Source organism: Chenopodium quinoa, unplaced genomic scaffold (genome assembly GCF_001683475.1).
Source record: "Chenopodium quinoa cultivar QQ74 unplaced genomic scaffold, ASM168347v1, whole genome shotgun sequence".
NCBI classification, from domain to species: domain Eukaryota; kingdom Viridiplantae; phylum Streptophyta; class Magnoliopsida; order Caryophyllales; family Amaranthaceae; genus Chenopodium; species Chenopodium quinoa.
The window spans coordinates 17,334-43,382 of NW_018744052.1; the positions used below are offsets into that span (position 1 = coordinate 17,334).

Genomic DNA, 26,049 nt, shown 5'->3' on the forward strand with positions numbered 1-26,049 from the left:
GTTGTAGCCCCTACGATCATAAGTAATTGCATATGTTGTCGAGTTTGATCTCTTGATGGATATTTTCATGTTTTTAGGCTCTAACGTAGAAAATGAGATGAATTGCTTATGTGTTCCTCTGTGCAGTAATACTTAAGATGATCATTCTCACAATAAATTAGAACAAGTATTCTGAAATTATTTATAAGATTACTGGATATATATATATAAGTGGGAATCACTCCACCCTATTCTTTAATTGTGTTCATGTTCGACGGGCAGGGAATACCGTAGTTCACTTTATGGCTAGAGGAGATACGAGAACTAGTAATGAATGTTTTTGTATGGATTCTATCCCCCAAAGTATTATATCTTTGGCGGATTTTGACTTAATAAATTAATTTCCCGTGTTTGTCTTAAAAAAAATAGCCAATGTTGTTGAAGGGGGAGCTTTATATTTTAATTAAAATTTAGAACACTTATGCTACCGTGGAATATTGAAACAAGTTTCTATCATCATTTGGTGATGATTTCAATGCTCTTTATTTTTCAGATGTCAATATTATTTCAATTTAAGGAGTTACAGCAGCCACAACTTCTTGCTAGTTGTAGTGATGACTTTGTTGTTAAGAGCCGCAACTTTTTTTCCTACCCAACAGGAATGGCGAGGTAAGCCCATTTTCTACTGCTATGGCAGATGTTGATGCTACCATTTTTCTTGTTTTTTACCTGAAAATACTGTGGATTTACCAGTCACTCCTCATTCACCTAGTAAATCAGGCTGTGTAATTAGTCTTTTCTGAAAGAGTATATCTTATATCAAGAATTGCTAATTCTGTCTACATCAGTTGATCAGTATAAAGTTCTTCAGGACCTATTCGTTCCTTCAAGAAATTGAAATAATAAAAGGCAAGAGAGAATTGACAATCTGCCAGTCATAGATCAATACTCTTATGTTTGATTTCTTTTACTATCTTTCAATAATGTGCAGTGGGAGTAGTGGACTTGGATTGTTTTAGATGAGATACAACGTGCTATGAACCACTTTTATTTCATGTGATAGATTAGCCTCAGTGTCTTCCTTTCACTTTAAGAAAGCGAGAATATTAACAATAGTTAGTTTTTATTTTTACAGTCTTGTTATTACTACTTGTTGTTGTGACTGCTTTTACTGATGCCCACAGCTAGTACGCTCTGCTTTCTACTGCAATTCTGCTGACCTGGTACTACTGTATGTTGTTATTGCTACCTCCTACGCTGTTACTACGTTTACTAATGCCTACTGCTGTCTGCTGGCTTGGTATTCCTGTCTGCTGGCCTGTAGCTTCTGCTATCTGCTGGTACTATTAGCTGCTTCTATCCGCTCGTTGTTACTACTAGTAGTTGTTATTACTGCGGTCTCTTTGCTGTTGTGCTGAGTTGCTGACTTATTTTGCCTCAAGAGACCGAAGTTAATTTTCTTTCTATTTGATTATTAGATTATTTAGCCAAACAAACAAATTGGTGTTTATGGATGAATTTTTTTTTTTAAACTATGAAATTGTATCAATTCAAATTATGGTCTATCATGTATTTTATTTTCATATTCTTGGTTGTTGTACATGTTTATATTATTTTTATATTTAAAAAAATAAAAAAATTTGCATATTTTCATATATTCGGTCGATTTTGTAGGTTTTTGTCATTTTTAACAACAACAACAACAACAACAATAATAAGGAAAATTTCACAAGAATATTCCAACCTTTAACTTGTTCTCCCAAAATAATCCAACCTTTTGATTAACCTTGAATAATCCTAAGTATACTACTTATCTTCTCTTACCGAGCCTTTTTGACCGGTTACCTGAACTTCAGGTTACTTTTTTATTTTTATTTATTTTTTTATTTTCCTTAATTAATTTCCCTACCTTCTTCCTTCTCTCCTCTTCAACATCTTCCAGCCATTAACAATGGCTTCTTCACCTCTCTCAACCTTGTCGCCACCGTGCACAACCTCATCTCACCTCACTGTCAGCCTAACCCACTCCCATCCACTGTCAGCCTAACCCACTCACCACAACATCCATGACCCACCCACAACCTCACCTCACCTCACCACCTCCGCCACCACTAACCCCACCCAAACCCACTCCCACCAAACCCACAACCACCAATCCCACCTAGTCGTATACGGCCATACCCGAATTCACCAACCCACCCCAACCCATACCCGAAACCCCAATTCTACCTACCCAGAACACGAAACCCCAACTCCCACCAATTTCCTTCTCTTTTCTCCCTCTCAATTGAATTTTGGGTTGAATTGGGCGGCCGTAAGCCGTTGATATTGTGGGTATTGTTTTCGGTTGTGGGTGGGTCATGGATGTTGTGGTGAGTTGTGATGTCAGTGGTTGTTTGTGGTGGTTCTAGGTGGTGGTGTTTGTAGTGCTGTGATGGTTTGTTGAGTGGTGTTGGTGGGTGATAATGGAGGAAGGAGGAGGATAGGGAAACAAACAGAGGGTCAGGGAAGGTAATAGAAGTTTTTTTTTTTTTTCAGAATTTAAATTTATTATTTAAATTAAAAATAAAAATTTGACCAATCAAAAATTGCCACATGGATGGTAACCAGTTGAAAAGGGTAAGGTGACCTGCTGGGGTTGCTAGGATAAATATATAGTAAACTTAGGATTATTCAAGGTTAATCGAAAGGTTGGATTATTCTGGGAGAATGAGACAAAGGTTGGATTATTCTTCTGAAATAATAATAATAATAATAATAATAATAATAATAATAATAAATGAAAAATGTTACCTAATAATCAATAAGGTGTTACATTAAATCACAAAAGTGATACAAAATGTCAGATAAAGTGTTATTGTATGATTCAAAAATGATACTAAAGGTAAGTAAGTGTTACATAAGAAATTATAAGTAACACTTTAAAAATGATACTAATAATATGAAAAGTGTTAGATAAGAAGGTTTATAGTAACACTTTTAAAAATGTTACCATACGTCACCCAGAGTGTTACATAAAACCTTAGGTAACATGGGCGGATGTATCACCCATTAAAGTGTTACCTGTTGTATATAATAACACTTTTACCGTATTATGTATGTAATCCCCCATATTTTCAACCTAATTAAAGTATATTTATTTATTATTTATACAAATATTTTTATTTTTATTTTATAATATGAATTATTTTCATGTAAAAACAATAAGATTTTCAAGCTAAAACTATTAAGTGTTTAATTTAAATCATAATCCATTTTAATTTTACTAGCCTATTACTTAAGTCTTACTCAAACCCAAAACCTCAAGTTTTACTCCTAATCTAAAACCAAAGGCCCAAATAAAACCTCCAAAACCCTCACACCCTTTCTCATTTTCACGTAAAATTCATTTCACTTCTTCCTCCTTCCTCTTGCTGCTCACAAAAAAAAAAGATAAAAAAAAAAAAAAAAAAAAATTTAAAACGCTGCTACCTGCTTCTGCCGAGCACCACCACCGACGCCGCCCAACTTCCTCCGGCGACCGCAGCTCCACCCGCACACCACCGGTGGTTCTTTCTCCCTCCTTCCACCCTTATTTCTCCTTCTTTCTTGCTATTATTAAAGATCTTTATTTTAATTTATATTGTTAGTTTTAATTTCTTTAATCTTGTTTGAATTCCTTAAAAGCATGAGAAATTATCAAGTTTATAAATTATTATATGTATTTTAAATTTTCAGATCATTTGTGAAATTAGAGCTTTAAACTTGATTATTTGGGGATTTTAGGGCTAAATTCGTGTTAGGGGATTGGACTAACCTTATGTTTATTATATTAGCATATAATCTTTATTGTTAGTATTAAAATTAATTTTCAAATTTGAATTATGTTTATTTTAGGGTTTAAATTGAGAATTTGAAGGTTTTATTGAGGTTTTATGAAACTAATTGAATTCTAATTATATATTTCAAGTTTAGATTGTTGTATTTATACATTCTATTATTGAATTAAATTTTCAGATTTTTAGTCTTGGTTTTAAAGGTTTTAAATCATGGTTTTATGATGGAATTTTAAGGTTTTAACATACTAATCTACTAAATAATAATTATTTTAAGTAGAGATGTTTATGAGGTTATTTTGTTATCTTAAACTTAATTTTCAGATTATATTCCTTACTTTAAATTAAAGTTGCTGGAAATTCATGTTATAAGCTATATTTTCATGATTTTAACATATAAACTTATAGTTGAACTATTAAATTATTAACTTTAACTATTATGAAAAATTAAAGGTATTATTTCAATGGTTTAAGGGATTTCAAAGTAGTTTGGTATTGCTATAAATTTAATCTCTTGGGTATTGATTGAATTATTGTTGTTTGGTTTAGGAGAGGACTTTATAGAAGGTGATTTCTAGTTGGTAAAGTGGCCAAACAATTCGTTTACTTAAGGTACGTACGAGTTATGAAACCTTACCTTTAGAAGCATGTTTAGGAATGAAACAAGAACTTAGTATCATGTATAGAGAAGACAGAGAATAATTGTTTGGTTATACATTGTGATTTCCGTATGAAGTGCACTATTTTACTTTGCAAATATTATTTATGCATTAACTTTGCAAGATACGCTGAGAGGCAAAGGTTTGTGAATATGTGAGATGATTTATTTATTACTCATTCGTGATTATTGAAATAGGATGAGTAAAGAAAGAATTCAAGTCTTATAAGACGAGGTTAAGGTTTTAGGGTGCCTTAAGCAGGGGAGGTGTTTATACACCGGGGTAGTTAAAGGAATAAATAATAAATGTTGCTTGTCACTTATAAATCAAGAAATGAAATTGGAAACTTGTTTACTTGATTGAATTGATATTTGATTGATTGTATCGTTTGCATATGAGTCATCACCAAGTTTAAACTTGTAAATCACGTAAAGTGCAAGAAGGATGAGCAATAAAACACTGGATTGGTGCACATCTGGAGTAATGACAATCAGGGGTTGGGGTACATAGGGTATTAGCCGTGTACTTTTCTCGAGGCCGCCTGATCTACGAGTCTCTTATTTCAAATATTTTTTTTTTAAACTAGGAGTTAGGTGAGATCTCATACTAACTACGGTCACGGAGTCGCGCCCGTGGTCGTTGGATGTTTATTGATGTTTCCGAAAGGAGGCATGGGGTTTTTCTTTTATTGATGTTCCAAATGGAGCATGGGTTGGACAACCTTGTCTATTGCTAAATCCAATGAAATGAATAAATTGAAATGAGCTGAGTTAGCTACTATCAACTAGTGAAGTCTTAATAAGAATTGATAATTGAGTCATGTGTTGAGTCTATAGTTTAATGATGCATGATGATTGATTATTAGTAGCACGTTAGGGATTTCTTAATCTATCTCGTAGCTTGTATGTACTCAGCTTTGCTGATTGCGTGCTTTTGTGTGTGTCTTTCTTTGGTCATGGCCTTCGCCTTTCAATAACCATGTGATGATCCAATTTTTACACTTGTAATATTGGGGAGCAGATTAACCACAGGTTCTTACACATGCAGCATCCGTTTCTAGATGGTGGGATCTTGAGTAGAGAGTTGGTTACTTTTCTTATTTTTATTATCAATTACTTTTAAAGTTATTTAAACTCAACTTTACTTTCATACTATTTCTATTGGTTTAAGGTTTGAATAAGGGCCTTAAGGGTTCCAAGTTGTAAGAGTTGATTTGGTTTTGCTTATTGGTTTTGAACTTATATACTTGATTTAGTTTTTCCGATGCTATTTTTTGAAAAATCCTTAACGTTTGAACACGTGGCGGTAGCACGCCAATAATTCTCTTGAAATTGTTCAGGTTATACACAGGTTATTCACATTAAGAGAGAATTATAGGGGTGTTACAATGTAACACTTTTTGGGTGTTACTTAAAGTTAGTTATGTACAAGTGGCTACTCTTACAATCCATTTTAGAAAACCCTGTGGCTCCTTGTATTATATTAAATAACACAATTTTATTAGGAATGTAATAGCCATCAAAAACAGTATTGTCATTTAGCTATTTATAATTAATGACCATTCTAGCTTTACCTCTTTTCTGCTCTGCATGATTCCTTACCATGAATGCTGGACAATTATGAGGACTCTTGCTATTCCTAATTAGCTTTTTATTTAGCAACTCTTTTATTTTTTCATCAAATTTCTGTATATCTTTGTAGGTCTAGATCATTTGTCTTACTCTAATGATCTTATTAGGATTCGTTAGAGTTATCTTAGCAAGTGCCTTATCCTTTTCCCAATGTTCTATTGAATTTGTTGAATATAATTCTCACATAATTTTTCTTGCTGCTTATTCAAATTACCTGATTTATTAATGATGAATAACACTCATAAATTCTAGGAAAAATTGCTCCCATTAATCTGAACTTTGCCTCATCCGCCGAAACTAATCCCAACTTTCGTTTATTATCTATCACTCCCAACTTTAGGGGGTATTAATTTCTATTGCACCCAACAAGTCATCCAACGTGATGTAGCAGGTTACCTAGACACGTGTCAACACGTAATAGGTCCAAAATAAATTTTAAAAAAAGAAAAAATAAAAAAAACAAAAATAAAAAAAAAACTCCCAAACCCAGCCACCACCCCCCATTCCCGGAAAACACTGCATCACCACCCCACCCCGTCGGAAATTCGCGCCCATCCCCGAATACTCCTCCCCCGCTGCCGGAAACCGCCGCCCAGCCACCCCTTCCCTTCCCCCACCCCCGAAAACCCCTCCCCAACAGCCCAACCACCTCCTAAACCCCCTCCCCACCCCCGAAACCCCCATTCCCAACAGCGCCCAATCCTTAACCCTTCGACAATCAGCCACGAAATCGGCCGGTGTAGGGTATTCAGCCCCAACATCGGCCAATTTCGGCAATTTGTGGCCAATCTACGTGGTCGATTTCAGGGAGGGGGTTGCGTTGTGGCCACTTTCAATTCGGTGCCCAATTTTGCTGGGGAAACGGCCGGTTAGGCCTTTGATGGGTTTTTCGGTAGTAATGGCTAGGAAGGGAGTGCGTCGGTGGTGGTAGTGTGGTGAGCAGGGCATTTGTCGATGGTGGTGGTGTGGTGGTGGAGGTGCGGCAACTAGGTTAGTTTTAGGATTTTTTTTTTTTACATTTTTCTTTTTTTTTTTTATTTTCTCTATTTTTTTTCAACCAATTACATATTGACACGTGTGCAAAAAATAATAATTCAGAAATGTTTACCTGATTGACCGGTTGCAAGTCATTTGGGTTCAATAGAAATTAATACCCCCTAAAGTTGGGAGTGATAGATAATAAACGAAAGTTGGGATTAATTTCGGCGGACGAGGCAAAGTTCAGATTAATGGGAGCAATTTTTCCTAAATTCTAAGTGCAACCTCTCGTTGTCTAGGGGTAACCCTATCATCACGCTGGCTGTGCGTATATTCCATATTCTGATGAGTATAAGGCTTTGTTATTTTCTATATGGGAACAGAATGACCATTAATAGTAAAGATAATTTGATCAATGGTTTGAGTGCATGGAGAGTATAATCTCTGAAAATTATTTCCTATAATCATATCATGACTAGGTTAATTAGTTGCCCATAAAGTAGGAATAACACATCGAACTCCTCCAATTTCTATTGGTAATTTTTCAATTATTTCCGTATGCCTCATAACACTATTATTAGCAATTCTAAATAACTTGCACATGATTTTTTGCTTTTTTCCATAAAAATTCTAGAACTGTAGAACAACCACTATCAATATATGCACATAATTTATATTTACTATATTATTCAATGCATATATCAATTGGAATATAAATTCTATTTGGATTAGTACTGATTACTTCATTACAAGCTTCCATTTGCATGTTAACTTTTTCTTCATATACTAGTTCACTCACCGTTTTGGTCTTATATCCAATTACCGTCCTTTTATCAAATAGGATTATTTGGATGTTCATTAAACTCTAAATTAGAATATGACCCCATATCAATGATGTGCCTTGCTGTTTGTCTTAAGGCTTTTTTACTTTCATATATTTTCATTTCGTTTCTTTAGTAGAACTAATATTTCTTCCTCATCCTCTTCTAGCTTTTCATCACCTTGTTTTTTTCATTCTTATTATTATTGAATTTTGTCGGTTGTTGAATTTTGTCGGCTTAGATTTGGTGCTCTAAGACTCGTATTTCTCTGTATTTTAGGTTTTGTAGTCATTCCAATATGAAGTAATCCTGATTTATCAACTAACATCTTACTTGATCTATTACTAACTGCAATGTTCATTAAGAATTCCTCCCAAGTTTTTTTTAATTTCAATTTCATTAGGATTTACTTTTATCGGTGTAATTTTTTACCTTCTCCTTGCTCATATATCTAGGCATTGACTATTTGTTTCTTAAGAGATGAATCTATAGTGTTTACCAACTTATAAACCACCTTCCATCTTAATTGTATGGGTCGTGTTCCTTTATGCATTTTCACTCCTTCTGTTAATAGCTTGCTAGCTAAAAAATTTGACGCAAATGAATCCTCTAAGCTCACATAATATCTTGGTTCACATATATAGCTTACCGTTCCTTGACTTAGGTTACATGTGATACCACTAATTATTTGATCATAAAATTCCTTATGTCTTATATCACAAATAAAACTCAAGCATTTAACATCCTTGCCAAAATCTTGTAAAGGAGTTATGTATACTTGAACTGCACCAATACAAATATAACTATAATTTCCTTTTTCTTTATGTTTTTTAATACTTTTCTAGTTTATGATATTAATTTTGGATTTTCGGCTGCCTTTTGTTCACAATCTTTGATTACTATACTTCCTTCCATTTCCTCGCATACATATTTGGTTCTAGTTTTAAAGAAAGAAGTTTAAATATTTTATCCTTAGTAATCTGGGGGAAATTCCAGTTTTCTTTGTTTAGTTGATCTAGGTCATTGTCTTCAAATGAATACTCAGCTCTTTTTAGTTGACCTATAGTCATTTTACTTTTATCCTCATTGTCATCTGATTATGAGTTTTCTAATACTTCTCCTTCCATCATATTATTTATTATACTCATTTTCCTCTTCTGTTATTTCTACTATTCCCTTATTATTACTTAAAGTCAATTCTAAACCTTTGTCTTCTGGTATTTCTATGTAATCCCAACTTTGTAAAGCTTCTATTAGTTTATGATTATCTTTCTTACATTCATTAGCATAATGTCCTAATTCTCCACAAGTCCAACACTTGCATGTTTTCTTTCTCTCAGGACAATATGTTGCATTTCTAAAAACACCTACTTGGTTTTTCCATATTTATGTTTATAATACTTTTTCTTATAGGTTTCTCCTCTTGATCGTTCAAATTTATTTTTCTTATAATTCCTTCTCTTATTATAGTATTTTCTTTCACATCCATAGTTATTTGGGAAATCCCAACAAGTGAGAAATTGTCTTTTCATTTGTTGAGTTCCTGCAACCTCTCGACATTTCTTTTCAATCCATTTTCTCAGAAAAGCAATTATATTACCTAGGGCATCCCTAACTAAGAATTTATCTCTCCATTCTTGATATTTTTCGCTAATTTCTTCATTAAGGGGACTGGATAATTTGTCATAGAACATTCCAAGATTTATTTCATTTTCACCAATATTATAATAATATGTTTCAAATTCCATAATGTAATTACCAACATATTTCATATTACAAATGGACAAATTACTTAACTTTCTTTGATATTAATTTCATTCGTTTTTCATTAGGATCAGCTCTAGAACCAATGAATTCTAACTCAATGTATTAACATAATTGTCTACACATTCTAGTAGGAGATTCACTAGCTCTTAATGTGGTTTTGACTTCTTCATCTATTCCATTGTATAAGTCTTCTACACAGCCATAGAGACTATGTTCGATATAATTTAAGAAATTTTCAGAAGTCCATTCAGTGTTTAAATTAAGTACACTACTACTCATACTCTTTTTTCACTGATCCAAAACATCTTGTCTATCTCTTACACTATCTAATTTAAGCTTATAACTAGTTTGACTTATAGGTTCAAGAGTCACTTCTTCTTGTTTAGGTACGTATATGATTAGGCATAACCTTGACACTAAACCGGGTACTCTTCCCTAGTATGTATCTTGGTCGTGTGCAACTTTCTTCTCCTTGATACCTAGGTCTTTTGATAACATTGTTTATGTTAATACTTTTATTAATAATTTCTTCTCCAACATCATTATTATTCATTACTCTTTTTTACCTTATTTGTTTTCAATCTTTTGTTGGACAACTTCTATAGGTAGAAAGTCCAGATCATCTAATTTTTTCAATCCCATTTGTAGATATAAATCTTCTTCTAAAGAAACATAATTATTTTCCTCCATTTCAGGATAAATTCCTTTTTTAGAAATTAAGTTCATGATTTCGTTTAGCTTATTAGGGTTGTCTTCTTTATCAAACAAAATTTGTAGTTTGTTATTAAACGTTTTCTCCTGAAGATGAGGGATCCTCTTTAGTTTCTTTATTCTTTTCTAGGTTACTAGTAGGTTTTTTAGGCAGTGATACAATAAAAAATTTTATTTTTATATAAATTTTGAAAAGTCTACTTATATTTATACAGGACAATTTTCTCTTTATTAGGTGATACTTCTTTTACCCAATTGATGCCTAACTTCGTTTGTTAAAGCAAGTTAAACTTGTTTAACCTGTTCTTTTAAATCACTTTTTTTTTAAATATCGGTTGTGGTTATTGATATCTTATTTTCGATATTAATATAATGAGCATGTATGTTATCAACTTTCGATCTTAATTCACCAATTTGATCTACTATATAATTAAGGAATGGGCCAAAATTATTATTATTTTCAAGAATATGATAGTAGTGCTTAAAATCAGGCTTCTTACACTCAATAGAAGGTATAGTATTCACCAGTTTTACTTAATTATTAATTTAATTACCAATTTAGTTTAAATTTAACCGTATGACTCTGATACCAAATTAACGCAGCTTCTACAATTAAGATTGAAAGAATTCTAAAATAGCTTTTAATATGACAACTAGTAAATTTGCTTAAGAAAAATCAGTTTGTTTAAGATTTTTCACTGGATACTATTCTTATATCATTGGACAATAACGTTGTACTGTTGAAATTTGAAATAGTACTACTGAAAGTTTAAGGTCCTTAAAGATTAACTTAGATTTTTCCTAACTCTTAGGTCTAAATTAATTATTTACTACTAATGAATAAACTTATACTACTAGATAATGACAATGTACTACTAGGAGTTAAAGATATACCATTGTGACCTCTAGTGGTACTTTAATGTATATAGGTACTTTAATATGGAAAAATTCCTAAACTACCCTTGTGAGACACGAGATTCGTATCTCACAACCCTCCCTTTGGACTTTTTCGTTAGGTTTGATATGGCTAGTTTGAATTTTGTTCTTCCTCTCATGTTAAAAGAGCTTGTAACATTGTCGCTCACCTCGTGACACAGTGGGATACGAGTTTAAACTCGAAGTATGTATGCTTGGGTCTTTTCCCTCAAAGTATCCCCACTTTGATGGAATTGGAGTTAATTTAATATAATCATTATCTCTTTTTTCTTAAAAAAATAAAGAAAATAAAATGAAAAACATAATCTAATGCAGTCTTGCCTTTCTCTTTCCCTTATTTTCCGGTGTATTGCTATCACAACAACTCCACCCAAAATGGAACCATAAATACATATGGCCATATGGATGGCTATTACAAATCTTTACTTTTTAATTTTTATTTATTTTATTTTGCTTTCAAATATTTCAAAACACAAGTTCGTTTTTATTTTTGTTAATTGCAAGCACATGCACTCCAAATGTTTTTGTCTCAATGCAATTTTATCGACAAATTTTCAAAATTCAATATTTGGTGGATTAGTTGGAAACCTTACGATGACTAGGAACTTTGATGCTACGGAACGAAAATATTAATCCCTTTTGGCACTTTTTGTTTCATTGTTTGCTCCAATTCTTAATTTGTTTGTCCTATAATTTTAATTGTGTTGCATATTAGTATATTACAAATGTTTATATGAAGTTACTACAACTTTACCTTTATAAATTTACCCATCATATATTGTCCCACTAAATTACTATACATATGAAGTAACTTTAAAATAGTATACTAAATAAATAAAAAATATGAGAGAATGAAATATATATAAATAAATAAAGTACATAGATAGTTAAATAGGTATCAACCTAGTGACAAAGACCGAGAGTATGTGTGTATGATGGATTACTAGAGGTGGATCTACAATGGGAACTAAGTGGAATAGGTTGTACCATCTTATAAAAAAATTATGTAAGATAAAATCTAATAGTTAAATTACAATTATAATGCAATTAATAAATGACATTAGATTAATGGTAATGTACTTAATTATCAAAACCTTTGGTGTTAGCCTCTTAGGTTCAATCTATAGTGCAGCCATTTTACTTATTGTAATGGTTTGAATCAGTATCTCTTATTTGTAATTTCTATTGCTAGTGTAACTCATTTACTCACTAAAACAAAAAAAAAAAAAAAATGTACACATCGAACAAACTATCATCTTGTATGAATTGATAATTAGAGATATTATGGGTAAATTAATGAATTGACAAACATGATATAAGAAACATGTCAATTACTATAAAAAAAAATAAAAAATAAAATAAAATAAAATTGAAACGGGTGAAGTCTTATTTAACACGACCTACTGCAGCCACTCATATACATGATATTATGTGTACTACATCAAAATATATAGTGTAATTACATATAAAAAAGCAGTAGCAAGATCTTTCAAAACAATGAAACATCTAACTATATATAGAAGTACCTTTATAATATATAATCATGCATTAATTAATTATCTTATTGGAAGTTAAAGCTATGCTACTAAAACAGTGAATATCCCAAGTCAAGCATATCATCATAATAAGGTGCCCTACTAAAACCAGCACAAGGCATTGTAAAATAAGAACTTGCTGCTATGTCTTCAATCATAGGATATAACCCTTCCATCATGCAACCTTCTTCCATCATTAATGGATGATTAATTATCGTGGCGAGGTCATCGCAGTAATCACTGAAATTACTGCTAATCTCCAATGCCAAGTTACCACTTATGTTTTCTTCATTAGCATTATTGCTGAAAGATGAGAATGAATAATCATCTTTAGGTTCATACGACGACGATAACAACATTGGTGTAGGCATGCTTTGATTATCAGAATGTGATAGTGTAAGGTCGTACCCTACATTATTATTATTAGGGATATGATGAGGGTCATTTTCGGAAGGAGGAGTTGGTCTTAAGCAATTTTCAGGTACAATGCAACCCAAATAACCTGAGTTATCATTATTAGTAATGAAGCTAAAATCATTATGTTTTGTGGATGTATGATGAGTACTAATACTAGTATAGGTGTCGATTTTCGACTCGGCCGAGGCCGTATGAAGAGGTGGTGGTGGTGGTGGAGTGGTGGGAACAATATTATTAGTTGTAGTAAAAGTGGATGGTTTGTTAGGAAGAGGAGGAGAAAGAGAGAAGAAATGATTAGAAGAAGAAGGTAAAAGAGAAGGACCATCAAAAGGTGAAAGAAGAGGGAAAAAAGGGGTGGTTTCAGAGTAAATGAAATTAGTTCTAGCTTGAGTACCCTTCATTGAAAGGGCAGCTCTATCATAAGCAAGAGCAGCTTCATGAGCAGTATCAAAGGTACCTAGCCAATGTCGTTCTTTAGTAGTTGGGTCTCTAATCTCGGCTGCGTATCGGCCCCACGGCCGTCTCCTGACTCCTAGAAACCGGCCGGGTTCGGCCTGCTTTCGCCGACCTCTCCTCTCATTAGTCTGAGATATAGAGGTGTTCCTTTGGAGGAATGGGAAGAGCATTGAAGCAGAGCATATTTGTTGTTGTTGTTCAAAGGCTGGTTTCATGAATGTTTTTTGTGGGGTATTTGTTGTTGACATTTTTTGATGTTGAGAGGAAGAATGTGAAGTTGTTTGTTGGTTTTGTTTTGGGAATGAGGAAGATTGTGCAAGTTTGGAAGGCTATATAAAGGGAGGAAAAAGGTGATCATGAGAAGGAAAAGGACAATACAAAAAATATGGAATCATGTCATTTAATTGAATGATCAAACATTTAGTGAGTCTACAGTCTAGATTCTAAAATTCTTTACACGCACAAATCAACCCCATTTATTTACTTACTCCTTTTGTCCCAAAAAATTCAGGGTTGATTTCGCGATTATTAAGAAAATTAAATAAAAAGAAATAAAAACATATTAGAAAGATAAATTTACATGAGTTTTATTTCAAAAAATAAAATAAAATAAATTTACATGAAATTTGTAAAAAAGTAGAGAGATAAAGTATTAAAAATAAATGAAAAAATAAAATTTTATATGGAAAAGCAAATTTTGCATAAATATTTTTGTTAATTGGTGGATATTTTAATGCAAATGGATTGATCATTTTGAGCTAAAATTAGGCCAAAAGGGTCGAAGTTTTGGAGATGGAGGGAGTATTATACCATGCATTATACGAAGGTCCGTCTTGGTAATTACGCACTTTTTTTTTAACATTTGACTTTTTACGATCTTCAAAACACGTTTTAATACATATAAGAATCTATTTTTATATGTGTAAAAATTATAAAAACTTGATAATACTAAATTATAGAATGAGACGAATACAAAACTCCACGTGACTATATTATCTCGTGTTGATTAATGATTTTTTTTTCCAAAAGCATAATGCTACAGAGTATTAATTGTTTTTTTTTTTTTCCAAAACACTTTTTTTTTTTTTTTTTAGAGTGAGCCATTTAATTTGCAATGGAGAAAATCATACGAAGTACTTCCTTCGTTTTTAAATACTTGCTCCAACTTTTCTTTTTCGGCCGTTTTTAAATGTTTGTTCCATTATCTTATTTGGAAAGCTTTTACAGTATTTAATTCATTTCTCTCACCTAGTAGACCCAACATAAATCATATTTTATTAACTTCATATTCTCTCCCCCAAATTCTCAACACTACTTTGCTTTTTACAATTTTTTATTTTTCCAACTACCTCACTACCTTCATACTTTATTACTTTCATCAATTTCTCCTAAAATTCCGTGCAATGAGAGATCGAGCAAGTATTTAAAAAAAACGGAGGGGGATTAGTTTTTTAAGTTAGAGCCATTTATTTGCAATGGGAAAATAATGGACTAATTGTTAGTTACTAGATATAAAAGGTTACACTTTTTTTTTTAATGGATATAAAAAGGTACTTCATATTAATTGGTTTAATTAGATGATTACATTGTCCTAAAAAAAATTAATAAATAAATAAAAGATGATTACATTAATGTTTTAATTTCAACATACTTCAACATCTATTTTATTTTATTTCAAAAATAAGTTAAATAAAATAGTACGGAGTATAAATTAAAAAATAAAATAAAATAAAAAGTAACTTTAAATAAATGAAATTAAATATATTCAGATCAAATAAAATAAGTTCAAACAAAATATATTAAGAAATAATAGAGCATGTTGTTACTGTTGTATATGTGGCTGGCCACACAATGTGACCGCTTGTAAAAGAATAAAGTTATTCCTCAAACATTGATTGAGTACATAACCCCTGTAATACTGATCGAGTAGACTTTATATATAAATTGAGTAGCCCTTGCAACATTGACCGAGTAATGCCTATAAAATTAAGTAACTTCTTAAATGACTGGTCATATTGTGTGGCCAGCCGCCAGCTACATATAAAAGTTTGTGAAAATCATATAAGTTCATAGACATAAAAAAAAATAATAAAAAAAATTATCGCACAAAATATACTCGTAGTAAAATAAAATAATTATAGACAAAATAAGAAACCAAAAAGAGCCTAACTCCTATACTCGTCTATTTCGTCAAACATCAAAATATTTTGTTGTAATAATTGCTAAAACAACTCTTACAAATTTGGTGTGTTTAAAAGTAAAAATTATATTTAAGCCTTAAACATCAGCTTAGGGTTGAATTGATCTTTTACCAAAAAAATAAAAAATAATAAGAATAAGAATAATAAAAAATTAAATTTTAAAAAAATAAAAAAAAATAAATAATGGATGAAAGTAGAGATTCAGGGCTACTTTCAAACCCCATTAAAAAGAAGATTTATTTGCTACACTTTTAGTTTCCATTACCTGCTGCAGTCACTTTCCTTCAAGTTCCAAAGGAATTTAATCTTTAACTGTATTACTTGTCTTCTTTCACAACACCCCCTGCACAAGTAGCTATTATCTTTGATTTGGGTATTTTATCCCCTGCCAAGTGGCCTAATCAGAGCATGACACGTGTCACTGGAAGGAGCACTTAGTTGGACCATCCAGATGGTGACACGTGTCGAGCAGATATTGCCCCCTGGGATTGGCGGCTTTCAAGGCCCTAATCCCAAGGAGCCCTTAAAAAGCGGCGTGACCTAATTCCTAGGTCACCAGATCCTAGGAGGGGCACACTTTCCAAAAGGACCCTATAAATAGGGACATTCTTCCATTTATGACAAGACAGAGAATATACACACAATACGAGACAACACGTCACTTACCACAGAGATGCCGTTTTCAAGGAACACACAGCACTTTACCTGAGCTTGGAATCCGAGCAGATAAACTTTACTTCCGCACGTTTTATTACCGAACGTTTACTAACTTAATCTTCGGAGGAGGACCACCGACCATCCGACGGTCCGTTTGCTTTGCAGGTGCAGGCGTCCTTTGTTGAATCCAGTCTCAGTGTTGTAACTCTCCCAAGGGACAAAAACCCCCAAAATATTTGGCGCCGTCTGTGGGGAGAGTACCTCTGAAATGGCTTCACAAGCACCTGTACCGAACCCAGAGGCCAATCGGCCTCCAGAAGACGTAGGTCCAAACGGATCATGACTCAGGTGACGACGCTGATGTCGAAACCTTTGTGAATCCAAATGGATCCCTCATCTCTAAACACATCCGCAGTAAGGAGAGGCGGGAGCGCCACCATGACCAGGCAGGCCTAAGCAAAATTGCTAGTCATCCAAAGAAGCCCTCGGGGCGGCCGGTTGATCCTTCCCAGGCGGCAGGATCGACTCCCGTCACTCGAGATGAACTAATGACACTCCTGAGCAGCCTCAGGGGTGAAATCAAACAACTCACCTCAAAGAAGTCGCCCGCTCCTAGAAAGGAGCAGTCGGCCAAGAAGCCAGCCCAAGCTGGCAAACAGAAGTCGGTCAGGGACCGTCAGCCAACTCCTCATCCTGCCCCTAAGAAGAAGGCATGGCCCCAGTTTGACCTTACTCGGCTTCGTTTCCTAGAAATGGGCACAAGAAAAGCCATCCGGCACATACAGCCGGATGATAGCAAAAAAAACGTTCTCTAACGCTCGGCAATACATTGAGGAGAAGAGAACCCAGCTATCAGAGTCGGCTTCAACGTCGACTTATCATGATAGCTTTCGGAATACCTCTGTGAGGTGTTCCCAGTCTGTACATGAGACTCCAGCAAGCAGCCAACGGGTTCAGTCTGGTCCTCATATGATTCAGTCGGCCCAGTACATGGCACAACCATTGTACCAGGCGCTAGTTTTACCTTACATGCAACCTGCCCTCTTTGGAGGACAGGCGGCATACGGCTATCAGCTGATGGACTGGCAGCTTAGGCTGCAACACGTTTGAGATCAACCCTCTGCTTTCTCCAGGGAAATAACTGAAGCCGTACAGCCGACTAAAGTTAAAAACGTTCTGGTTGGAGCCTATGACGGGACCTCCAACCCAGAAGACCACCTGCTAGAATACACCCACCTCATGTATTTACAGGGGTTGGATGATGCCGCATGGTGTCGTTGCTTTCCAGCCACCCTGAAGGGCATAGCCCAGCAGTGGTTTGGCAATCTGCTGGCTGGTTGCATAAATAGCTTCAAGACGCTTGCGTTCTTGTTTGCTTCAAACTTCTCTATGAACATCCCTGCCAAAAATACAAGTCTTGACTTGGGCAGTGTACAGCAGGGAGATAGAGAAGGCTTGCGTTCTTACGTCAGGCGGTTCAATCTAGTACGAATCCAGATTCATAGGCTGTCTGATGAGGTCGCTTTCATAGACTTCTTCAAGGGTATGAAGGACGGGTCTACTTTTAAGTACGAACTCGTCTGCAAACAAATATTTACTCTGCAAGGAGCCTTGCGAGAGGCGGAAGCCTATATACAGGCGACTGAACTCTGCTCCTCCAATAAGCAGTCGGACCATAAGAAGTCCGACCTGCTGAAAGAGAGTCGGCCTGCTCAGCCGGCTCCTAAGACAGAAGAGAGCAAAAAGAAAAAACAAGTCTGGGCCATTGATAACTCTGATCAATCGGCCCAGAAGAAGAAAAAGGAGTGGACACCGTACTTCCCAAGGTACGAATTCCACAAGGACTGCTGCTCCATCCTCTTGGAAATTAAGGATCGGCTGACTCTTGAAAAGCCGACTCCTATGAAAGGTTCCGCTGAAAATTGGAACAAAAACATGCATTGCCATTTCCATGAGGATGTTGGCCATGACACGAACGACTGCTTTAGTCTAAAGCGGGAGCTCGACCGTCTGGCCGACAAAGGACAGCTGAAGTCCTATGTGAAGTCCAAAGTGACTTCAAAGGCAAATCCGGGGCAGTCCAAGAAAAAGACTCCCCAGCCTGCTGTGAGTGCCGAAACTGATGAAGATCTGGTATACACCATAGCAGGCGGATTTTCCGGTGGTGGCCTGACCATTTTGGGCATCAAGGACCATCTGAGAAAGATGGTCAACTCTGTTGAGGAAGGGGATGCGGCAGGCACATCCACCTTCCCTAAAGTTGTCATCACCGAGCAGGACACAGGCAAAGTTCGTCGGCCGCATGATGACCCTGTTGTCATTGAGTGCAAGGTCGCCAACCAGTTGGTTGGCCGAATTCTGATTGACACAGGAAGCTCCTCTGACCTCATCAGCCTCAAATGCTTATCCAATCTCAAGTACAAACCGGATAGCATGATGGAGGTCTCTCACACCCTTGTTGGGTTTGGGGGAGGACTTGTGCACCCAGTCGGACGAATTGACTTACCTGTCCGCCTGGGAAAGCAAGGGAGACGGTCGGCACATGACCATCCGTTTCCTAGTGGTTGAAGAGCTCACAACTTACAACCTCATCTTTGGCCATCCCACTCTTAACGAGTGTAAGGCCGTCATCATCCCTGCTCTCATGCTACTCAAGTATGAGAAGGATGATGGAACAGTCGGTTCCCTTAATGGGGACCAAAAGACGGCTCGAGAGTGTTACCTCTAGGACGTCAAGCCCGCGGCCGTAGCATCCGGTCGGGGCAAGCAAACAATTGACCTCGATGATGTCGAGGAAGAACAGTCGGCCCCACAAGCCGGAAAGAAAAGAAAGACTGATCAGCCGGTGGTGGTCAAAAAAGAAAAACAATAACAATCACTGATCGGGGAACAGTCGGATGACCTCCGTCCTCAGCCTACTGGTGAACACATTCATATCCCTCTGGACAATAGCCGTCCAGAACGGACTGTTAAGGTGGGGACGGTTGCATTTGCAAAGCTGGGTGAAAGCCTTCACCGGCTACTCAGAGAATTCAAAGACATCTTTGCCTTTGAAGTGGAGGAGATGCCAGGCATCAGCTCGGATCTCGCTGTCCACAAACTCGCCGTGGATCCTAAAAAGAAGCCCATCCGGCAAAAGAAAAGAAACCACGGCGAAGAAAGAAGTCAGGCGGCAGCTGGCGAAGTAAAAAAGCTGTTAGATGCCAAGTTCATTCGGTCGTGCAATTTCCCTGAGTGGGTAGCTAACGTTGTGTTAGTAAAAAAGCCGAATGGAACTTGGCGGATGTGTGTTGACTACACAGACCTCAACAAGGCATGTCCAAAGGATAGTTATCCATTTCCTAAGATCGACAGTCTGGTCGACTCAACAGCCGGACATGCCTTGATGAGTTTTATGGACGCCTATTCAGGTTTCCATCAGATCCCCCTGTGGAAAAAAGATCAAGAAAAGACGGCATTCGTCACTGATCAGGGGTTGTTCTGTTATACGGTGATGCCGTTTGGTTTGAAGAATGCGCCTGCTACTTTCCAACGAATGATTAACACGGTCTTAATTAATCAAATCGGAAGGAATGTAGAGGCGTACATTGATGACATGATAGTCAAATCCAAACAACAGGCGGATCATCTTGCTGATCTCCGAGAAACATTCGCCACACTCAGGCGGCACAAGGTCATGCTAAACCTAAAAAAGTGTGTCTTTGGTGTTGAGTCTGGGAAGTTTCTCGGATTTCTGATTAACCAAAGGGGAATAGAGGCCAACCCTGAGAAAATACAGGCGGTAATCGACATGCAGTCGCCCCGTAATGTAAAGGAAGTGCAAAAGCTAACAGGTTGTCTGGTAGCCTTGGGGAGATTCCTCAGTCGGTCAGGCGACAAGTGCCTCTACTTTTTCCAGGCAATCAAAAAGAAGACAAACTTTGAATGGGGGGATGATGTAGAGGCGGCCTTTCAGAAGCTGAAAACTCATCTGCACTCTTTGCCGAGGCTTGTCAGTCCTTTTCCCAAAGAGAAGCTCTTCATGTACTTAGCCGTCTCAGATCATGCCCTCAGTGTCGTTCTCTTAGTTGAAAGAGACGTCATTCAGCTCCCATTGTATTTCATTAGCCATGTTCGGAGAAATGCGGAGCTTCGGTACCCCATGGTTGAGAAATTCGGCCTTGCCCTTTACATGGCCATCAAGAAGCTTAAACCCTACTTCTTGGCGCATGCGGTAGAAGTCTATACTGACCAACCGTTCAAACGGCCACTCACAACCTTGGAGTCTTCTGGACGAATGCTCAAATGGGCGATTGAAATGCAAGGATTGGAAATCACTTACGAACCAAGGAAAACAATAAAGGGGCAAGCATTCGCCAACTTTATTGTGGAAATGACAAGGCCGGTTGCTCCGGATGATACTAGTCAGGTTTGGAAAGTTTATGTGGACGGGAGCTCCACTGCGAACGGCTGTGGTGCAGGAATTATTTGTCAGTCTCCTGAAGGAGACAAATACGAGTATGTACTACGGTTCAAGTTCCAGGTCTCTAACAATGAGGCCGAGTATGAAGCCCTGCTTGCTGGCATTCGGTACTGTAAGGCAGCAGGGGCAAAGAAAATTGACGCTTGCTCGGATTCACAACTGGTCGTACTCCAAGTCAATGGGATGTACGAGGCCACTCATAGGGCCATGATTAAATACTTGCAGGCGGTCAAGGATGAAGTTGGGACACTTGAAGAATTCAATCTTATTCAAGTTCCCAGGTCTTCAAACAATCAGGCGGATGCTCTGTCCAAGCTGGCGTCATCCGCTTCCTGTGAAACGCCTCGGTCAGTTTTCTGGGAAGTCATGGAAAGAAGAAGTATATCTGAGGAAGACCCCATTGGAATTCTTGACCGAAGCTCAACCTGGATGGACAGCATCCGGGCCTATCTTGAAGACGGCACGCTCCCTGACTCACCACAGGAGGCGACTGTTCTGAAAAAACGAGCAGCTAACTTCTAGTTGCGACAAGGAGAACTCTTTAGGGCTGGTTTTCTGAAACCCCTATTGAAGTGTGTAACCCCTGAGAAGGGTAAGGAAGTCCTCGAAGAGTTGCATTCGGGATTCTGCGCCTCTTATATAGGCGGCAGATCCCTCGCTACCAAGGCCAGGCGGCTTTACTTCTGGCTAACTATGGAGTCGGATGCAATGGAAATGGTAAAAAAATGTGACAAGTGCCAAAAATTTGGCAAGCTCATCCATCGTCCGGCCACAGACCTGACGGCCATCCACAGCCCAATACCTTTTGCCAAATGGGGCATGGACATTCTGGGGCCATATACAGCTGCACCAGGCGGCAAGCGCTATATATTGGTGGCTGTGGATTATTTTACCAAGTGGGTAGAGGCGGAGGCAGTCAAAAACATCAAGACAAAAGATGTCATTTCCTTCATCTGGAGGAACATTATCACTCTCTTTGGGGTTCCCATGTCTATGGTTTTTGACAATGGTCCTCAATTTGAGACGCCTCAACTCAAGACTTGGTTAGGAGAGCAAGGGGTCTCAAGCTTCTTTGCATCAGTCGGCCGACCTCAAGCAAACGGCCAGGTCAAAGCCTTAAACAAGTTAATCTCAGACGGGATTAAAAAGAAAATTGAACGGGCTGGTGGTCTCTGGGCGGATGAATTACCACACGTCCTCTGGTCCATCACAACGACTGCTAAAGGGGCAACTAGAGAAACCCCGTTTCTCTTGGTGTATGGAGCAGAAGTTGTTCTGCCCATTGAGCACTATGAGCCGACTCTTCGAATCATGTTGTATGATGAAGAGGCGAACTGGGAGGCCATCGCCTAGCATTGGACTCACTTTCGGAGCGCAGGGGCAATGCTGCCTTGCGTCATGAGATATACCGTTTGAGAATGACTAGAGCTTACAACAAGAGAGTACACAAGCGTCCTCTCAAAGTGGGGGACTTTGTGCTACGGAAAACGGAGGCAGTCGGTAGGGTGAATGAACAGGGAAAGCTAACCCCAAATTGGGAAGGCCCCTACCGAATCTATGAGGAAGTAAGAGACGGCACCTACCGCCTGGAAGACCCAGACGGCAGGCAGGTGCCTAGAACTTGGAATGTAGACATCTTGAAAAAGTACTACTTCTAAGTACGAATGTAAAGACTTCAATTTTGTTATCTCAAGTTTTGTTAATGAGAATATGCCTTCATTTCCTAACTTATCTTTTTATTTAAGTTTCTTAGTGTCGCCTGTACAAAGTAAAGACGACCAATGCGTTTGGAAAGTGTTTGTCCCAACAGCAGACGCCCCAATCCTTCTGAAGGAGCCGATTGCTTTAGAACAGTCGTTCCTACAAAATTCATTAAGTTAATATCGACACTTAACAAATATTTACTCAACCATTTAAGAGGCCTAAGATAAAATAATGATGAGGCCCATGGCCGGATATTAATAAATAAAAGAGATCGAATGGTCACAGTCTGCTCCAACATGAGTATGACCGTCTGCTCCAACATGAGACAGATAACCGGCGACATCCATTCGAGCGAATTTGTCGAGGAGAAGCATCTCCCATTTGGGTGGCACATTGCTCTACAAATATAACAAGCGGCCTTACCGAATGCTAAGGCAGCATTCGCAGTCATTTGTTTTAATCGAAAGTGAAATCTAAAAGGCCTGAATTTTCTAACTGTTCTAGCACAGCTCGAAAATGGTCACTGTTTCATATGTAGAGGCTAAAGAGGCATTAAGCCGGATGCGCCTGTTTTTGCCCAGGGGCAAAGCAGGCGGAACATTCTTGTTAATATACAAGTTAACTACTTAAGCACCTAATGAGGCTTTTGACCGGATGACGCCTGTTCTTTGCTTTTGGGGCAAGACAGGCGGACAATTCTTTTTAAAGACCATTTGCGAAGTTATAAACTTATCTTATCTCAAAGAGGCCTATGGCCGGATGCGCCTGTGTTTGGCTCACGGGGCAAAACAGGCGGAAGTTTTCCCCTAGTAAAATTTGTTAAGTTGGAAATTTGAGTTTTGTTTAAGCCAATGGCCGAATGTAAACTTTAAGTTGCCAATTCTGGATGGACGTCTGCCGAGTGGTTTGGGGCAATCACCACAGTGATTGATTGACTTAGAAACCATGAATACTCTTCTAAGTATCAATAATTTCTAAGTCAATCAATCCAATAAACCGAAACCACTCGACATCCGTCCAGGGGCAAGAACATTCGCATGGTATACAGGTTATAATACTTAGCCAAAAATATGAAATGAAAAATTCAAAAATGCAAAGGACAACAATATAAATAACTTCAGCCAAATGGCCGAATGATTTAAAATTAAAAAGACCAATCGCCATCAGACGACTGGTTAAGATTGTTTTTTGGCAAAGCCAGAGAAATTGTCAAAGTACCCGACCCCTCGGTTGGTAAAGAAGCATCAATACTCGGCACGCAGGCCGGAAAAGCAAGTACATGGCCATTCGGCTGCAGAAAAAATAAAAAGCTTAAGTGATCAGGGGAGAGTCTCTTCATTGGCAGCCGGCCTATTGCCCTTCGGCTTCTCTTCATCATTTTTCTCTCGCTCCTCCACCTGATCTTCCTCCTCTTCACCAGAGGACGACTCCCCAGAAGAGTCGGACCCAGAAATTTCCTCGGCCTCAGCAGCAGCCCTAGCTTCATTCTCAGCCTCGTTAAGAAGGCGAGCGTCAAATGCTTTGCTGGCTTCATCAAACTTGGATTTCCAAGTCTGATAGTCCGAGTCCGGCTGCATAGCCGCCCAAGTGTCCCGCATGATGGCATCTTAGTCGCTCATCATTTGCTTAACAAAAGCTTCTCTCTCTTGTTAAGCTACGGACTCAAACTTGGTCTTCAGCTGATGCTCCTGGTTGGTGAGGCGCTACTCCAGGCGGCCCACCCTTTGCTTGGCTCTCTCGGCCTCTTCCTTGGCATCCTGAAGAGGCTCGAGCTTCTCCTTAAGACTTGTGATTTCTTTCTTAAGGGAAGTGATGTGCAGGCGGGCCGAGTTCAGGTCCTTCCTCACCTGCATATTGGCTTCCGCCTGCGAATACATCATATCAAGCGTCAGAAGCTCATTTTGAGCAATATCAAATTGAGCTCGATCCAAGGCGGACTCGGCCCGAGCTTTAGCGGCTGTTACCTCTTTGGACTTGTCCTTGAGGGGTTGCCTGAGCCCTTGGACGCGCAGCATGGCCTGCAAAAAGAGCCGAATGGTTAAAACCAGGCGGATAAAGACTTGAGCAAAAAAAAAAAAAAAAAAAGAGAAGAATTGCTTAAGTTAAGACTCATACCTCGCAGAGGTTCCCCAAGATGCCATCCAAGTCCAGAGTGTCGACCCCTCTGACAGACGCTTTGTCGTCAGGATCAACCGCCCTCAGCATGGACTTGGCCATCTGGATTACAATCGGCCTCTACACAGGGACTGAGAAGGAAAGAGAGTTAGAAAAATAACACAAATATATCTAAATGGAAGAACAAAAAAAGCGAATGGTTTTTACCGCCGTCCTGTGGTTCCTCCTCTTTCCCCAAACTGCTCCTCTCTCCTACTGAGCCGACACCAGTGGTGGGTTGCTTGAAGCCACCCTTCGATGTCCTCTGGACATCCGGTTTGCTGATCCCCCTATCAGCTTCAAGAGAAGAGGCTTCTAGGCCTCTCTTGGGCTTCTGAGCAATGTGCTTCCGGCCGCCCTTGTCGGATGCGCTCACATAACCCGCCCTTGTCTTTTGGATTTTAGGGTCGGATGGTTTTGAGGGAGATTTGGTAGGGGCACCCTACATCAACACAAGATAAAACAAGTCAGAAATCATTCTGACAAATTTAGCATTAGTTAGAAATGGCAAGTATAACAAGTTCTCACCTTGGGGGTGCCGCCAGTTTTCTGCTTATCCACCTTGATGTGGGTGGTTGCCTCTGCCCTGTTTAGGACATTTGATTTGTATCGAGCAGCAGTGACGAGGGTTAAATCGGTCGCTACAATCTAACTCTCAATCAAACAATACTTATACGAACACCCTATAACCAAGTACAATGGCAAATAAAGGTTCGGTCCACGAGGAACGAGAGTAATTGCAAATCAATCTTAAACCTAAGCTAGTTCGAAATCAATGGAAAATGGTGTTCTAAAATACTACTAATAAGATGGAATAAATCAATAAACTAAGACACTAGGGAGAACGGGAATCCGCCTAACCATTGGTAACTAAGCAACAAGGAATCACAGAGACAAACGGGATATGCAAAGACTAAGCTTGGATTTCTCATGCACTTAATGTTTCGGGGTTTTCTGATGTCCTGCGGGAGAGTTACAATTCCGAGACTGGAACCGGACGCCTGTACCTGCAAAATAACGGAGACTCCTGGTGGTGGGAGCTCCGCCTCCAACGGTCAAGTTAGTACTTGATTAAGGAGTAATTAATGCGGAAATTAAAGTGATTGGGTCTCTCTAGGTGAGAGTGATTAATGTAGGTAATCTGCTTTGTTAGCGAGATCAGCCGG

At 37.9% G+C, this 26,049-nt stretch overlaps 2 protein-coding genes across 2 annotated transcripts; both read right to left on the reverse strand.

Annotated features, from left to right (window-relative positions):
• Nucleotides 1-12,297: 12,297 nt before the first annotated feature.
• LOC110690625 (ethylene-responsive transcription factor ERF086-like) lies at nt 12,298-14,210 on the reverse strand. The gene has a single exon (XM_021867473.1). It carries the CDS (start codon nt 13,951-13,953, stop codon nt 12,883-12,885), a length of 1,071 nt encoding a protein of 356 aa, XP_021723165.1. The 5' UTR covers nt 13,954-14,210; the 3' UTR covers nt 12,298-12,882.
• A 9,838-nt stretch (nt 14,211-24,048) lies between these two features.
• LOC110690624 lies at nt 24,049-25,088 on the reverse strand. The gene is made up of 3 exons (XM_021867472.1): nt 24,845-25,088; nt 24,451-24,747; nt 24,049-24,300 (listed from the first exon to the last, which is right to left on the reverse strand). The coding sequence occupies exons 1-3, from the start codon at nt 24,944-24,946 to the stop codon at nt 24,049-24,051; spliced, it is 651 nt and encodes a 216-aa protein (XP_021723164.1). The 5' UTR covers nt 24,947-25,088.
• Between the last annotated feature and the right edge of the window lie 961 nt (nt 25,089-26,049).

Excerpts from the sequence above, each read along its gene's own strand:
- LOC110690625 (XM_021867473.1), bottom strand. The coding sequence starts at position 13,953 with ATGTCAACAACAAATACCCCACAAAAAACATTCATGAAACCAGCCTTT.
- LOC110690624 (XM_021867472.1), bottom strand. The coding sequence starts at position 24,946 with ATGGCCAAGTCCATGCTGAGGGCGGTTGATCCTGACGACAAAGCGTCT. Across the intron at positions 24,748-24,844 it reads TCTTGGGGAACCTCTGCGAG|GCCATGCTGCGCGTCCAAGG; the intron begins GTATGAGTCTTA and ends CTCTTTTTGCAG. Across the intron at positions 24,301-24,450 it reads CCGAGAGAGCCAAGCAAAGG|CCGGACTCGGACTATCAGAC; the intron begins GTGGGCCGCCTG and ends GCGGCTATGCAG.